We start from the raw sequence: 15,158 nt of genomic DNA on the forward strand, positions 1-15,158 counted from the left end.
CCACCAACTGGACTGGAGTGTGAACCTCAGTTCATCTTTCAATCACCCATGTGGGTATATGCTCCTAAAAACTAATGAGGAGATGGCACGTGGGTATATGCTCCTAAAAACTAATGAGGAGATGGCACGTGGGTATATGCTCCTAAAAACGAATGAGGAGATGGCACGTGGGTATATGCTCCTAAAAACCAATGAGGAGATGGCACGTGGGTATATGCTCCTAAAAACGAATGAGGAGATGGCACGCGGGTATATGCTCCTAAAAACCAATGAGGAGATGGCACGTGGGTATATGCTCCTAAAAACCAATGAGGAGATGGCACGTGGGTATATGCTCCTAAAAACCAATGAGGAGATTGGAGAGGCCGGGGACTTGCAGCACATCAAGCGTCACACAATTCTTTTAGAGTCTGGCTATGCAGACACTCATTGACATGCGCGAGCAGTGTGGGTGCAATGATTGAATAACACGTGTGTACATTTATTTTGGGATGTCATTGTTTGGAAGGGTACTTTTGCGTTACAGTTTTATATCTTCACAGCAAGGGATATAATTTTGTATGATTCCATTGACTCATTCCATATTCAATGTCTTTTCTATCTAGCAGTTCATGTTCCTATGGAAGAGGAGGACCAGGAGGAGATGAAAACAGATGGATCAGGTAGGTGCAGTTCAAACCAGGGTTGGGGTCAATTCTATTTCATTTAAAGTCCATTTCAGGACAAGGAATTGGACATTTAATTTTTGTTTACATCTTAGGTTGGGTGCCTCGACCCCTGATTCAAATCTCAACCCCACTCACAATGTCCTCTGCATCAAGGAAGTTACACTCATAAGTCTCAATGAATAAAGACTGATGTGGACTTGGCTGTTAAAAGACGTGTGTTGTCTTCCTCCCTGTTCCCAGACAACATGCTGAAGCGAGTCTTCAACATAGTCAAGTTCTCCTGGGTGTTGTTCCTGGCCATGTTGGACAGTTTCACAGCCTGGATCAACTCCATGTGTCAGGAACACCTGGACATCTCCACCGTGCTACGCATCGAGCGCTGTATGCTCACGCACGAGGTTAACAAGGTAATGTCACGGCCACTGGGATTTAGACTATTTTGAGTGTTTAAAAAATATATTTTGTGACGCTTATCGTATTACAAGGTGTACTACCTGATACTCCAGGTGAATCGTCCAATGACGGATGAGAAACCAGCTTTGTGAAGGTTACCAGTGAACAAGTATATCTGCCTAGCAACGAAACCATTTAATTGCATAATTATTTACCATGCCGTACTGTAGTAAAACCATAGCATTGGTAACTATTTCTAGCAATATCATAGTAATATCATTGGAATGGCCTATTCCAAATGTTATTACAGCCTATTTAATAATATGAAGTGGGACTAGGACCACCAATTCTAACAGGCACTCTTGGTTGTAACATTCCAGGGGAACAAGCCTTCCCGGGAGAGCATCCACGTGTACTACCGCAAGCAAATGTGCAAGGCTGCGTCCATTGAGTCGGGCCTGGAGAGAACCGAGGAGGAGACGTGCCAGGACTGCATCCCCCACAAGGCTGAGAGCTGTGCCTGTCTGGAGAGCCAAGAATCTATGGCGTCTCATGATAGCCTGTCCAGGTAAGAGAATGGAAGAAAATATATATGTTTTGTTACAGTTATCACTTTTTCTTATACTTATATTGATACTCAAAAGAAGTGATGAGATTGAAGAGGAAACAGGAAAACGTGTTTCATTTAAAAAAAATGATAATTCATAATATCCTGGTGATAGATAAGGGGAGTCACGCATGACTGTAAGTCGCTTTGGGTAAAATCGTCTGCTAAATGGAATTTAGTATTATTATTATTATTAGTAGTAGTAGTAGTATTATTATTAGTATTATTAGTATTATTAGTAGTAGTAGTAGTATTATTATTAGTATTATTAGTATTATTAGTAGTAGTAGTAGTATTATTATTATTATTAGTAGTAGTAGTAGTAGTAGTATTATTAGTATTATTATTATTAGTAGTAGTAGTATTATTAGTATTATTATTATAGAAGGCAAGGCTCTTTAGCTGCTACTTGATACTCCAAGGATATAGTAGTAAACACATGCTACTTTAGTACCTTGCAGTTATAATACTCAAAACATCAAGGGAAACTAAATAAAATAATCCAAAATGACTCAATCAAGTGCTAGATATTGGCTGTTTTTAGAAAGATGTCATTCTGTGCAGATGACAGTAACGTTCTTTCAGGGATCAGATTGGAACGTTGTGTGTAAAAGCCGTCATTGAATGATTTATTTGCGTTCCATCTGTGTGTAATAAAACCCAAGCCTGGTGAATCGAGCCAAGTATTGCTCAGCACGGCTACCATTTACGCGATAAACACTTACGTTACATAACCATTTGACAGGACAATTACTCAATATTCAGCAGCTATGTTTTAGAGTTTGACATGACTTAGCTTTCTGTATTTCTATGCTTCTTGTTGTTCCACACGGTTGTCTGTTTTAGTGTTATTTTGTTATTTATTTGAGACTGAGGAGTGCCAGCCTGGCAGCATGAAACGGCACTGTTCTTTTCTGTTATGTTCTATTCTGCTCTGTTCTGTTCTATTCTGTTCTGTTCTATTATGCTCTGTTCTGTTCTATTCTGTTCTGTTCTATTCTGCTCTGTTCTGTTCTATTCTGTTCTGTTCTGTTCTATTCTGTTCTGTTCTATTCTGCTCTGTTCTGTTCTATTCTGTTATGTTCTATTCTGCTCTGTTCTGTTCTATTCTGTTCTGTTCTATTCTGCTCTGTTCTATTCTGTTATGTTCTATTCTGCTCTGTTCTGTTCTATTCTGTTCTGTTCTATTCTGCTCTGTTCTGTTCTATTCTGTTCTGTTCTATTCTGCTCTGTTCTGTTCTATTCTGTTATGTTCTGTTCTATTCTGTTATGTTCTATTCTGCTCTGTTCTGTTCTATTCTGTTCTATTCTGCTCTGTTCTGTTCTATTCTGTTCTGTTCTATTCTGCTCTGTTCTGTTCTATTCTGTTCTGTTCTATTCCGCTCTGTTCTGTTCTATTCTGTTATGTTCTATTCTGCTCTGTTCTGTTCTATTCTGTTCTGTTCTATTCTGCTCTGTTCTGTTCTATTCTGTTCTGTTCTATTCTGCTCTCTTCTGATCTATGTTCTGTTCTATTCTGTTCTGTTCTATTCTGCTCTGTTCTGTTCTATTCTGTTATGTTCTATTCTGATCTGTTCTGTTCTATTCTGTTCTGTTCTATTCTGCTCTGTTCTGTTCTATTCTGTTATGATCTATTCTGCTCTGTTCTGTTCTATTCTGTTCTGTTCTATTCTGCTCTGTTCTGTTCTATTCTGTTATGTTATATTCTGCTCTGTTCTGTTCTATTCTGTTCTGTTCTATTCTGCTCTGTTCTGTTCTATTCTGTTCTGTTCTTTTCTGCTCTGTTCTGTTCTATTCTGTTATGTTCTATTCAGCTCTGTTCTGTTCTATTCTGTTCTGTTCTATTCTGCTCTGTTCTGTTCTATTCTGTTCTGTTCTATTCTGCTCTGTTCTGTTCTATTCTATTCTGCTCTGTTCTGTTCTATTCTGTTCTGTTCTATTCCGCTCTGTTCTGTTCTATTCTGTTATGTTCTATTCTGCTCTGTTCTGTTCTATTCTGTTATGTTCTATTCTGTTATGTTCTGTTCTATTCTGTTATGTTCTATTCTGCTCTGTTCTGTTCTATTCTGTTCTGTTCTATTCTGCTCTGTTCTGTTCTATTCTGTTCTGTTCTATACTGCTCTGTTCTGTTCTATTCTGTTCTGTTCTATTCTGCTCTGTTCTGTTCTATTCTGTTATGTTCTATTCTGATCTGTTCTGTTCTATTCTGTTCTGTTCTATTCTGCTCTGTTCTGTTCTATTCTGTTATGTTCTATTCTGTTCTGTTCTGTTCTATTCTGTTATGTTCTATTCTGCTCTGTTCTATTCTGTTCTGTTCTATTCTGCTCTGTTCTGTTCTATTCTGTTCTGTTCTATTCTGCTCTGTTCTGTTCTATTCTGTTATGTTCTATTCTGATCTGTTCTGTTCTATTCTGTTCTCTTCTATTCTGCTCTGTTCTGTTCTATTCTGTTATGTTCTATTCTGCTCTGTTCTGTTCTATTCTGTTATGTTCTATTCTGCTCTGTTCTGTTCTATTCTGTTATGTTCTATTCAGCTCTGTTCTGTTCTATTCTGTTCTGTTCTATTCTGCTCTGTTCTGTTCTATTCTGTTCTGTTCTATTCTGCTCTGTTCTGTTCTATTATGTTCTGTTCTATTCTGCTCTGTTCTGTTCTGTTCTATTCTGTTCTGTTCTATTCTGCTCTGTTCTGTTCTATTCTGTTATGTTCTATTCAGCTCTGTTCTGTTCTATTCTGTTCTGTTCTATTCTGCTCTGTTCTGTTCTATTCTGTTCTGTTCTATTCTGCTCTGTTCTGTTCTATTCTGTTCTGTTCTATTCTGCTCTGTTCTGTTCTATTCTGTTCTGTTCTATTCTGCTCTGTTCTGTTCTATTCTGTTATGTTCTATTCTGCTCTGTTCTGTTCTATTCTGTTCTGTTCTATTCTGCTCTGTTCTGTTCTATTCTGTTCTGTTCTATTCTGCTCTGTTCTGTTCTATTCTGTTATGTTCTATTCTGTTATGTTCTGTTCTATTCTGTTATGTTCTATTCTGCTCTGTTCTGTTCTATTCTGTTCTGTTCTATTCTGCTCTGTTCTGTTCTATTCTATTCTGCTCTGTTCTGTTCTATTCTGTTCTGTTCTATTCCGCTCTGTTCTGTTCTATTCTGTTCTGTTCTATTCTGCTCTGTTCTGTTCTATTCTGTTCTGTTCTATTCTGCTCTGTTCTGTTCTATTCTGTTATGTTCTATTCTGCTCTGTTCTGTTCTATTCTATTCTGTTCTGTTCTATTCTGCTCTGTTCTGTTCTGTTCTATTCTGTTCTGTTCTATTCTGTTCTGTTCTGCTCTGTTCTATTCTGGTCTGCTCTATTCTGTTCTGCTCTATTCTGTTCTGCTCTGTTCTGCCCTGTTCTGTTTTGCCCTGCTCTGTTCTGCCCTGTTCTGCCCTGTTCTGCCCTGCTCTGCTCTGTTCTATTCTGTTCTGCCCTGTTATGTCCTGTTCTGTTTTGTCCTGCTCTGTTCTGCCCTGTTCTACTCTGCTCTGTTCTGCCCTGTTCTATTCTGTTATGCCCTGTTCTGCTCTGTTATGTCCTGTTCTGTTTTGCCCTGCTCTGTTCTGCCCTGTTCTGCCCTGCTCTGTTCTGCCCTGTTCTGCCCTGCTCTGCTCTGTTCTATTCTGTTCTGCCCTGTTCTGCTCTGCTCTGCTCTGCCCTGTTCTGTTCTGTTATGCCCTGTTATGCCCTGTTCTGCTCTGTTATGCCCTGTTCTGCTCTGCTCTGCTCTGCCCTGTTCTGTTCTGTTATGCCCTGTTATGCCCTGTTCTGCTCTGTTATGCCCTGTTCTGCTCTGTTATGCCCTGTTCTGTTTTGCCCTGCTCTGTTCTGCCCTGTTCTGCCCTGCTCTGTTCTATCCTGTTCTGCCCTGCTCTGTTCTGTCCTGTTCTGCCCTGCTCTGTTCTGTTATTCCCTGTTCTGCCCTGTTCTGCCCTGTTATGCCCTGTTCTGCTCTGTTCTGCTCTGTTATGCCCTGCTCTGCCCTGCTCTGCCCTGTTATGCTCTGTTCTGCCCTGTTATGCCCTGCTCTGCTCTGTTCTGCCCTGTTATGCTCTGTTCTGCCCTGTTATGCCCTGCTCTGCTCTGTTCTGTTATTCCCTGTTCTGCCCTGTTCTGCCATGTTCTGCCCTGTTATGCCCTGTTATGCCCTGTTCTGCCCTGCTCTGCTCTGTTCTGCCCTGTTATGCCCTGCTCTGCTCTGTTCTGTTATTCCCTGTTCTGCCCTGTTCTGCCCTGTTCTGCCCTGTTATGCCCTGTTATGCCCTGTTCTGCTCTGTTATGCCCTGCTCTGCCCTGCTCTCCCCTGTTATGCTCTGTTATGCCCTGTTATGCCCTGCTCTGCTCTGTTCTGCCCTGTTATGCCCTGCTCTGCCCTGCTCTGCCCTGTTATGCCCTGCTCTGTTCTGCCCTGTTATGCTCTGTTCTGCCCTGTTATGCCCTGCTCTGCTCTGTTCTGTTATTCCCTGTTCTGCCCTGTTCTGCCCTGTTCTGCCCTGTTCTGCCCTGTTCTGCCCTGTTATGCCCTGTTCTGCCCTGCTCTGCTCTGTTCTGCCCTGTTATGCCCTGCTCTGCTCTGTTCTGTTATTCCCTGTTCTGCCCTGTTCTGCCCTGTTCTGCCCTGTTATGCCCTGTTATGCCCTGCTCTGCTCTGTTCTGCCCTGTTATGCTCTGTTCTGCCCTGTTATGCTCTGTTCTGCCCTGTTATGCCCTGCTCTGCTCTGTTCTGTTATTCCCTGTTCTGCCCTGTTCTGCCCTGTTCTGCCCTGTTATGCCCTGTTCTGCCCTGTTATGCTCTGTTCTGCCCTGTTATGCTCTGTTCTGCCCTGTTATGCCCTGCTCTGCTCTGTTCTGTTATTCCCTGTTCTGCCCTGTTATGCCCTGTTCTGCCCTGTTCTGCCCTGTTCTGCCCTGTTATGCTCTGTTCTGCCCTGTTATGCCCTGCTCTGCTCTGTTCTGTTATTCCCTGTTCTGCCCTGTTATGCCCTGCTCTGCCCTGTTCTGCCCTGCTCTGCTCTGTTCTGCCCTGTTATGCCCTGCTCTGCTCTGTTCTGTTATTCCCTGTTCTGCCCTGTTCTGCCCTGTTCTGCCCTGTTCTGCCCTGTTATGCCCTGTTATGCCCTGCTCTGCTCTGTTCTGCCCTGTTATGCTCTGTTCTGCCCTGTTATGCTCTGTTCTGCCCTGTTATGCCCTGCTCTGCTCTGTTCTGTTATTCCCTGTTCTGCCCTGTTCTGCCCTGTTCTGCCCTGTTATGCCCTGTTCTGCCCTGTTATGCTCTGTTCTGCCCTGTTATGCTCTGTTCTGCCCTGTTATGCCCTGCTCTGCTCTGTTCTGTTATTCCCTGTTCTGCCCTGTTATGCCCTGTTCTGCCCTGTTCTGCCCTGTTCTGCCCTGTTATGCTCTGTTCTGCCCTGTTATGCCCTGCTCTGCTCTGTTCTGCCCTGTTATGCCCTGCTCTGCCCTGCTCTGCCCTGTTCTGCCCTGTTATGCTCTGTTCTGCCCTGTTATGCCCTGCTCTGCTCTGTTCTGCCCTGTTATGCCCTGTTCTACTCTGTTATGCCATGTTCTGCACTGTTCTACTCTGTTCTGCTCTGTTCTGCCCTGTTCTGCTCTGTTCTGCTCTGTTCTGCCCTGTTCTGTTCTGTTCTGCCCTGCTCTGCTCTGCTCTGTTCTGGGAGCACTATTACCCACAGGCATTCTATCCTCTGCCTCGACTTTGGCCTGGCGCAGACACACACACACACACACACACCTCCGTACTCTTACCCTTACCATAACCCTAAGCTTAACCCAAAAACCTAACCTTAACCCTAAACCTAACCCTAGCTACTAACCCTAACACTAAAACTAACCCTAGCTCCTAACCCTTAACATAATTCTAACCCTAAAACTAATTCTAACCTTAACCCTAAACCCCCTAGAAATAGCATTTGACCTCATGGGGACTAACAAAATGTACCCAGTTGGTCAAATTTTTGTTTGTTTACTATTGTGTACTTGTTTACTTCTGGTCCCCACAAGACTAGTTTAACACGCTCACACCCACAAGAATGCAGACATCCATATGTGCGCAGACACACACACCACAGAAGATAATGCACAGTCCATAGTCTGTGTAGAACACGGCATCAAACTTCATCTGTCTGTGTAGAACACGGCATCAAACTTCATCTGTCTGTGTAGAACACGGCATCAAACTTCATCTGTCTGTGTATTTCTCCAGTGCGTACACAGAGAGCACACTGCTCTACTCCTGTCGCTCCACTCTGGACCACACTGACATGGGTCCTGACAACGTACAGGTGCCCAAGACCAGCGAGCGTGCCCGTCCTAAACTCTGCAAGATGGAGGGGCTGGACCTAAAGTCCACCTCTTCAGCTGACAGCAGAGGCAGCCAGGCCAGGTAGGCAACGACAAACAGACTTCTCTCCTCTCATCCCTCACTCTCTTCCCTCCCTTCAAGCCTTACTCTCTACCCTTCTCCCCCTCAAGCCTTACTCTCTACTCTTGCCTTCCTTTATCCTTCACTCTCCCCTTCTCTCCCTTCATCCTTCACTCTCTCCCCTTCTCTCCCTTCATCCTTCACTCGCTACTCTTCCCTCCATTTATCCTTCACTCTCCCCTTCTCTCCCTTCATCCTTCACTCTCTACTCTTCTCTCCCTTCATCCTTTACTCTATAATCTTCTCTCCCTTCATCATTCACTCTCTACTCTTCTCTCCCTTCATCCTTCACTCTCTACTCTACTCTTCTCTCCCTTCATCCTTCACTCTCTTACTCTTCTCTCCCTTCATCCTTCACTCTCTACTCTTCTCTCCCTTCATCCTTCACTCTCTACTCTTCTCTCCCTTCATCCTTCACTCTCTACTCTTCTCTCCCTTCATCCTTCACTCTCTACTCTTCTCTCCCTTCATCCTTCACTCTCTCCTTCTCTCCCTTCATCCTTCACTCTCTCCTTCTCTCCCTTCATCCTTCACTCTCTACTCTTCTCTCCCTTCATCCTTCACTCTCTCCTTCTCTCCCTTCATCCTTCACTCTCTCCTTCTCTCCCTTTATCCATCCCTCTCCCCTTCTCTCCCTTCATCCTTCACTCTCTACTCTTCTCTCCCTTCATCCTTCACTCTCTCCTTCTCTTAGGTTCTCAAGTCAAATTCTTGTCATCAAATCCACCTCCTGGCTACAGGACTATAATGGCCTTTTCTCGTAGCGCTGTTCAAACATGTCACGCGCGACTGTAGTGTTGTGTAAACTGTAAAGGACGTTATTGTCTGCTTTCAGAGCAGGTGTAAGATTATATTGAGGATCAGGAGACGATAAAAGAGGAGTAGACAGGGGCGGGGTGAGTGTGTAATACAGTGGGCAGTTACAATGGCAATACCCTGATATGGTGGTGATGGACGGCCTTTGTATCCAGTGTATGAGTCTGTTACCATCCCCCCCCCCCCCTCTCTCTCTCAATTTAATTTATTTCAATTTAAGGGCTTTATTGGCATGGAAAATATATGTTAACATTGCAAAAGCAAGTGAGGTAGATAATAAACAGAAGTGAAATAAACAATAAAAAGTAACAGTAAACATTACACTCACAGAAGTTCCAAAAGAATAAAGACATTACAAATGTCATATTATGTATATATACAGTGTCGTAACAAAGTGTAAATGGTTAAAGTACAAAAGGGAAAATAAATACAAATAAATATGGGTTGTATTTACAATGGTGTTTGTTCTTCACTGGTTGCCCTTTTTTGTGGCAACAGGTCACAAATATTGCTGCTGTGATTGCACACTGTGGTATTTCACCTAGTATATATGGGAGTTTATCAAATTGTGTTTGTTTTCGAGTTCTTTGTGGATCTGTGTAATCTGAGGGAAATATGTGTCTCTAATATGGTCATACAATGGGCAGGAGGTTAGGAAGTGCAGCTCAGTTTCCAACTCATTTTGTGGGCAGTGTGCACAGCCAGGTCTGCCTACGGTGGCCTTTCTCAATAGCAAGGCTATGCTCACTAAGTCTGTACATAGTCAAAGCTTTCCTTAAGTTTGGGTCAGTCACAGTGGTCAGGTATTCTGCCCACTGTGTACTCTCTGTTTAGGGCCAAATAGCATTCTAGTTTGCTCAGTTTTTTGTTAATTATTTCCAATGTGTCAAGTAATTATATTTTTGTTTTCTCATGATTTGGTGAATTGTGTTGCTGACAGGACTGATGGTAGAGCTCACCTTGTCTTCTCCAGACGAGCTTTTTCTGGATTCCCCAAACAATCGGAAAGGGGATTCATCAGAGAAAATGACTTGACCCCAGTCCTCAGCAGTCCAATCCCTGTACCTTTTGCAGAATATCAGTCTGTCCCTGATGTTTTTCCTGGAGAGGAGTGGCTTCTTTGCTGCCCTTCTTGACACCAGGCCATCCTCCAAAAGTCTTTGCCTCACTGTGCGTACAGATGCAAACACACCTGCCTGCTGCCATTCCTGAGCAAGCTCTGTACTGGTGGTGCCCCAATCCCGCAGCTGAATCAACTTTAGGAGATGGTCCTGGTGCTTGCTAGACTTTCTTGGGCGCCCTGAAGCCTTCTTCACAACAATTGAACCGCTCTCCTTGAAGTTCTTGATGATCCGATAAATGGTTGATTTAGGTGCAATCTTACTGGCAGCAATATCCTTGCCTGGGAAGCCCTTTTTTGATCAAAACAATGATGACGGCAGGAAACATGGTTAACAGAGGAAGAACAATGATTCCAAGCACCACCCTCCTTTTTAAGCTTCCAGTCAGTTATTCGATCTCAATCAGCATGACAGAGTGATCTCCAGCCATGTCCTCATCAACACTCACACCTGTGTTAACGAGAGAATCACTGACATGATGTCAGCTGGTCCTTTTGTGGCAGGGCTGAAATGCAGTGGAAATGTTTTGGGGGGGGATTCAGTTAATTTGCATGGCAAAAAAAGGGACATCGCAATTAATTGCAATTCATCTGATCACTCTTCATAACATTCTGGAGTATATGCAAATTGCCATCATACAAACTGAGGCAGCAGACTTTGTGAAAATTAATATTTGTGTCATTCTCAAAACTTTTGGCCACGACTGTAGACACCCTTGTGGATTTGGCCATTTCAGCAGTCAGTAGGTACACAGAATGTGCATTATTGACTAGTAATACTGAAATGAAGAGTCATGGAACAGATGAGTTCCAGAACATCAACACTCCTTTCTCTTGCTTCTCTCTCCCCACTAGTGAGCACAACCAGTGTACAGCCCTCTGTTCCCGCCAGGGGACCACCGACACCATCGAGGAGACAGGAGAGGAGCCAGACCAGGACCTCCAAGACCCCCACTCCTCCTGCACTGAGACCCCATCCACCTCCACCTCCATGTGGCTGTACATGGAACATGAGGGGGTTCTTCTCTCCAGGTCCAGGGGTTTGAACTGGGACAGTAGGGACAGCGTCCCGGAAGTCAAACAGACAGGGTTGGAGAGAGGACCGTGCTACGCCCACCACAGTGACCTCCAGCTCTACCAGGCAGACCTCCCCAGTACAGACACAGACATCCCACCCTCATACAGCAGAGCTACAGGCCTGGACAGGGAGGGGGCCTCGTACAGCAGAGCTACAGGCTTGGTCAGGGAGGAGGCTGAACGGGCCTCATCCATTAGGGCCCATCATAAGAAGAGGTTGGTTGTGGTGACACCTGACGAGAAGTCTGATTTTCTGTCGGGCGTCACGAGTGGCACGTTTCCCTCGCTCACCCACGAGCTGACAGCCAGCGATCTGCTACGCAATAGGTATTGTATTTTATCGCAGCTTGTCTTGCATTTCCAATTAAAATACTCATCTCTCAGCTATTAGAAAGCCCGACATCGAGATCCAGTCAAGGCTAAAGATTAGTTTGTTTGATAATTCTAAAGGATTTAGAATTTTTAGACCCTATCTCTCTTCTGCTCTCTCTTTCCCTCTCTCTCTCTCTTCCTCTCTCTCTCTCCCGGTCTCTCCCTCTCTCCACGTCTCCCTCTCTCTTTCCCTCTCTCTCTCTTCCTCTCTCTCTCTGTCTTTCTCCCCCTCTTTCTCTCTCTCCATCTCCCTCTCTCTATCGCTCTCTCCCCTCTCTCTCTCTCGCTCCCTCTCCCCTCGCTTTCTCTCTCCCCTCCTCTTTCTCTCTCTGCCCCTCTCTCTCTCTCCCCTCCTCTTTCTCTCTCTCCCCTCTCTCTCTCTCTCTCTCTCTCTCTCTCACCCCCTCTCCCCCGCTTTCTCTCTCCCCTTCTCTTTCTCTCTCTCCCCCTCTTTCTCTCTCTCCCCCTCTCTCTCTCTCCCCTCCTCTTTCTCTCTCTCCCCCTCTCTCTCTCTCTCTCTCTCTCTCTCTCACCCCCTCCCCCGCTTTCTCTCTCCCCTTCTCTTTCTCTCTCTCCCCCTCTTTCTCTCCCTCCCCCTCTCACGATCAGGATGTTCTACGACGAGGAGTTGGAGGATTCAGAGCGTTTCTACGGCGATCAGCCGGCCCTGCTCCAGCTGCTCTATGCTCTGTACAACATGCTGGTGGCCCACTCAGAGATGGTGTGTTTCCTGGTCATCATCCTCAACCACATGATCTCAGCGTCCGTGGCCACGCTCATCCTTCCCATCTTCATCTTCCTCTGGGCCATGCTGTCTGTCCCCAGGCCCAGCAAGCGTTTCTGGATGACCGCCATCGTCTACACAGAGGTATTACATTAAGAATAAATAATACCGGATATATACAGTTGAAGTAGGATGTTTACATACACTTAGGTTGGAGTCATTAAAACTTGTTTTTCAACCACTCCACAAATGTCTTGTTAACAAACTATACTTTTGATAAGTCGGTTAGGACATCTACTTTGTGCATGACACAAGTAGAATATAAAATAATTTTTCCAACAATTATTTACAGACAGATTATTTCACTTATAATTCACTGTATCACAATTCCAGTGGGTCAGAAGTTTCCATACACTAAGTTGACTGTGCCTTTAAACAGCTTGGAAAATACCAGAAAATGGTGTCATGGCTTTTGAAGCTTCTGAGAGGCTAATTGACATCATTTGAGTCAATTGGAGGTGTACCTGTGGATGTATTTCAAGGCCTACCTTCAAACTCAGTGCCTCTGCTTGACATCATGGGGAAATCAAAAGAAATCAGCCAAGACAGAAACAATTGTAGACCTCCACAAGTCTGGTTCATCCTTGGGAGCAATTTCCAAATGTGTACAAACAATAGTACGCAAGTATAAACACCATGGGACCACACAGCCATCATACCGCTCAGGAAGGAGATCTGTCTCCTAGAGATAAACACCATGGGACCACACAGCCATCATACCGCTCAGGAAGGAGATCTGTCTCCTAGAGATAAACACCATGGGACCACACAGCCATCACACCGCTCAGGAAGGAGACGTGTTCTGTCTCCTAGAGATAAACACCATGGGACCACACAGCCATCATACCGCTCAGGAAGGAGACGTGTTCGGTCTCCTAGAGATAAACACCATGGGACCACACAGCCATCATACCGCTCAGGAAGGAGACGTGTTCTGTCTCCTAGAGATAAACACCATGGGACCACACAGCCATCATACCGCTCAGGAAGGAGATCTGTCTCCTAGAGATAAACACCATGGGACCACACAGCCATCATACCGCTCAGGAAGGAGATCTGTCTCCTAGAGATAAACACCATGGGACCACACAGCCATCATACTGCTCAGGAAGGAGACGTGTTCTGTCTCGTAGAGATAAACACCATGGGACCACACAGCCATCATACCGCTCAGGAAGAAGACGTGTTCTGTCTCCTAGAGATAAACACCATGGGACCACACAGCCATCATACCGCTCAGGAAGGAGACGTGTTCTGTCTCCTAGAGATAAACACCATGGGACCACACAGCCATCATACCGCTCAGGAAGGAGACGTGTTCTGTCTCCTAGAGATAAACACCATGGGACCACACAGCCATCATACCGCTCAGGAAGGAGACGTGTTCGGTCTCCTAGATAAACACCATGGGACCACACAGCCATCATACCGCTCAGGAAGGAGATCTGTCTCCTAGAGATAAACACATTGGACCACACAGCCATCATACCGCTCAGGAAGGAGATCTGTCTCCTAGAGATAAACACCATGGGACCACACAGCCATCATACCGCTCAGGAAGGAGACGTGTTCTGTCTCCTAGAGATAAACACCATGGGACCACACAGCCATCATACCGCTCAGGAAGGAGACGTGTTCTGTCTCCTAGAGATGAACATACTTTGGTGCGAAAAGTGCAAATCAATCCCAGAACAACAGCAAAGGACCTTGTGAAGATGCTGGAGGAAACAGGTACAAAACTATCTATATCCACAGTAAAACAAGTCCTATATCAACATAACCTGAAAAGTCACTCAGCAAGGAAGAAGCCACTGCTCCAAAGCCGCCATAAAAAAGCCAGACTACGGTTTGAAACTGCACATGTGAACAAAGATTGTACTTTTTGGAGAAATGTCCTCTGGTCTGATGAAACAAAAATAGAACTGTTTGGCCATAATGACCACAATTATGTTTGGAGGAAAAGGGAGGATGCTTGCAAGCCGAAGAACACCATCCCAGCCGTGTCGCACGGGGGTGGCGGCATCATGTTGTGGGGGTGCTTTGCTGCAGGAGGGACTTGTGCACTTCACAAAATAGATGGCAGCATTAGAAAGGAAAATTACGTAGATATATTGAAGCAACATCTCAAGACATCAGTCAGGAAGTTAAATGGGTCTTCCAAATGGACAATGACCCCAAGCATACTTCCAAAGTTGTGGCAAAATGGATTAAGGACAACAAAGTCAAGGTATTGGAGTGGCCATCAGAAAGCCCTGACCTCAATCCTATAGAAAATTTGTGGGCAGAACTGAAAAAGTGTGTGCGAGCAAGAAGGCTGCAAACCTGACTCAATTACGCCAGCTCTGTCAGGAGGAATGGGCCAAAATTCACCCAACTTATTGTGGGAAGCTTGTGGAAGGCTCCCGAAACATTTGACCCAAGTTCAACAATTGAAAGGCAATACTACCAAATACTAATTGAGTGTATGTAAACTTCTGACCCACTGGGTATGTGATGAAAGAAATGAAAGCTGAAATAAATCATTCTCTCTACTATTATTCTGACATATGATATTCTTAAAATAAACTGGTGATCCTAACTGACCTAAAACAGGGAATTTTTTATAGGATTAAATGTCAGGAATTGTGAAAAACTGAGTTTAAATGTATTTGACTAAGGTTTTATGTAAACTTCCGACTTCAACTGTATTTTATAAAGTGGTTTTCATACAGAATATCAATCACTTTAAAAATAAACACTAAAGATACATTCAGGAAGTGTGCCGTTCTTGGGAGATGGTCTTCCATAGTGCAGTTTAGTACAGGAGTAACTTGAGAGGTGGCAGCGATGGTGCAGCCAGGGAGGGAGAAACATC

At 44.6% G+C, this 15,158-nt stretch overlaps 1 protein-coding gene across 2 annotated transcripts in view; it reads left to right on the plus strand.

Annotated features, from left to right (window-relative positions):
* The window catches only part of LOC115120143 (piezo-type mechanosensitive ion channel component 2-like), a 103,242-nt gene that overhangs the window by 78,083 nt on the left and 10,001 nt on the right, over positions 1-15,158 (plus strand). Inside the window, exons 28-33 of one of the 2 annotated variants that reach the window (XM_065006954.1) lie at positions 606-662; positions 909-1,075; positions 1,442-1,629; positions 7,917-8,096; positions 10,927-11,475; positions 12,130-12,388. In XM_065006954.1, the coding sequence (XP_064863026.1) occupies positions 606-662; positions 909-1,075; positions 1,442-1,629; positions 7,917-8,096; positions 10,927-11,475; positions 12,130-12,388 (1,400 nt within the window). The remainder of the gene's footprint in view (positions 1-605; positions 663-908; positions 1,076-1,441; positions 1,630-7,916; positions 8,097-10,926; positions 11,476-12,129; positions 12,389-15,158) is intronic. The other variant, XM_065006955.1, reaches the window with a different exon arrangement.

Source organism: Oncorhynchus nerka, linkage group LG22 (assembly GCF_034236695.1).
Source record: "Oncorhynchus nerka isolate Pitt River linkage group LG22, Oner_Uvic_2.0, whole genome shotgun sequence".
Taxonomy (NCBI): domain Eukaryota; kingdom Metazoa; phylum Chordata; class Actinopteri; order Salmoniformes; family Salmonidae; genus Oncorhynchus; species Oncorhynchus nerka.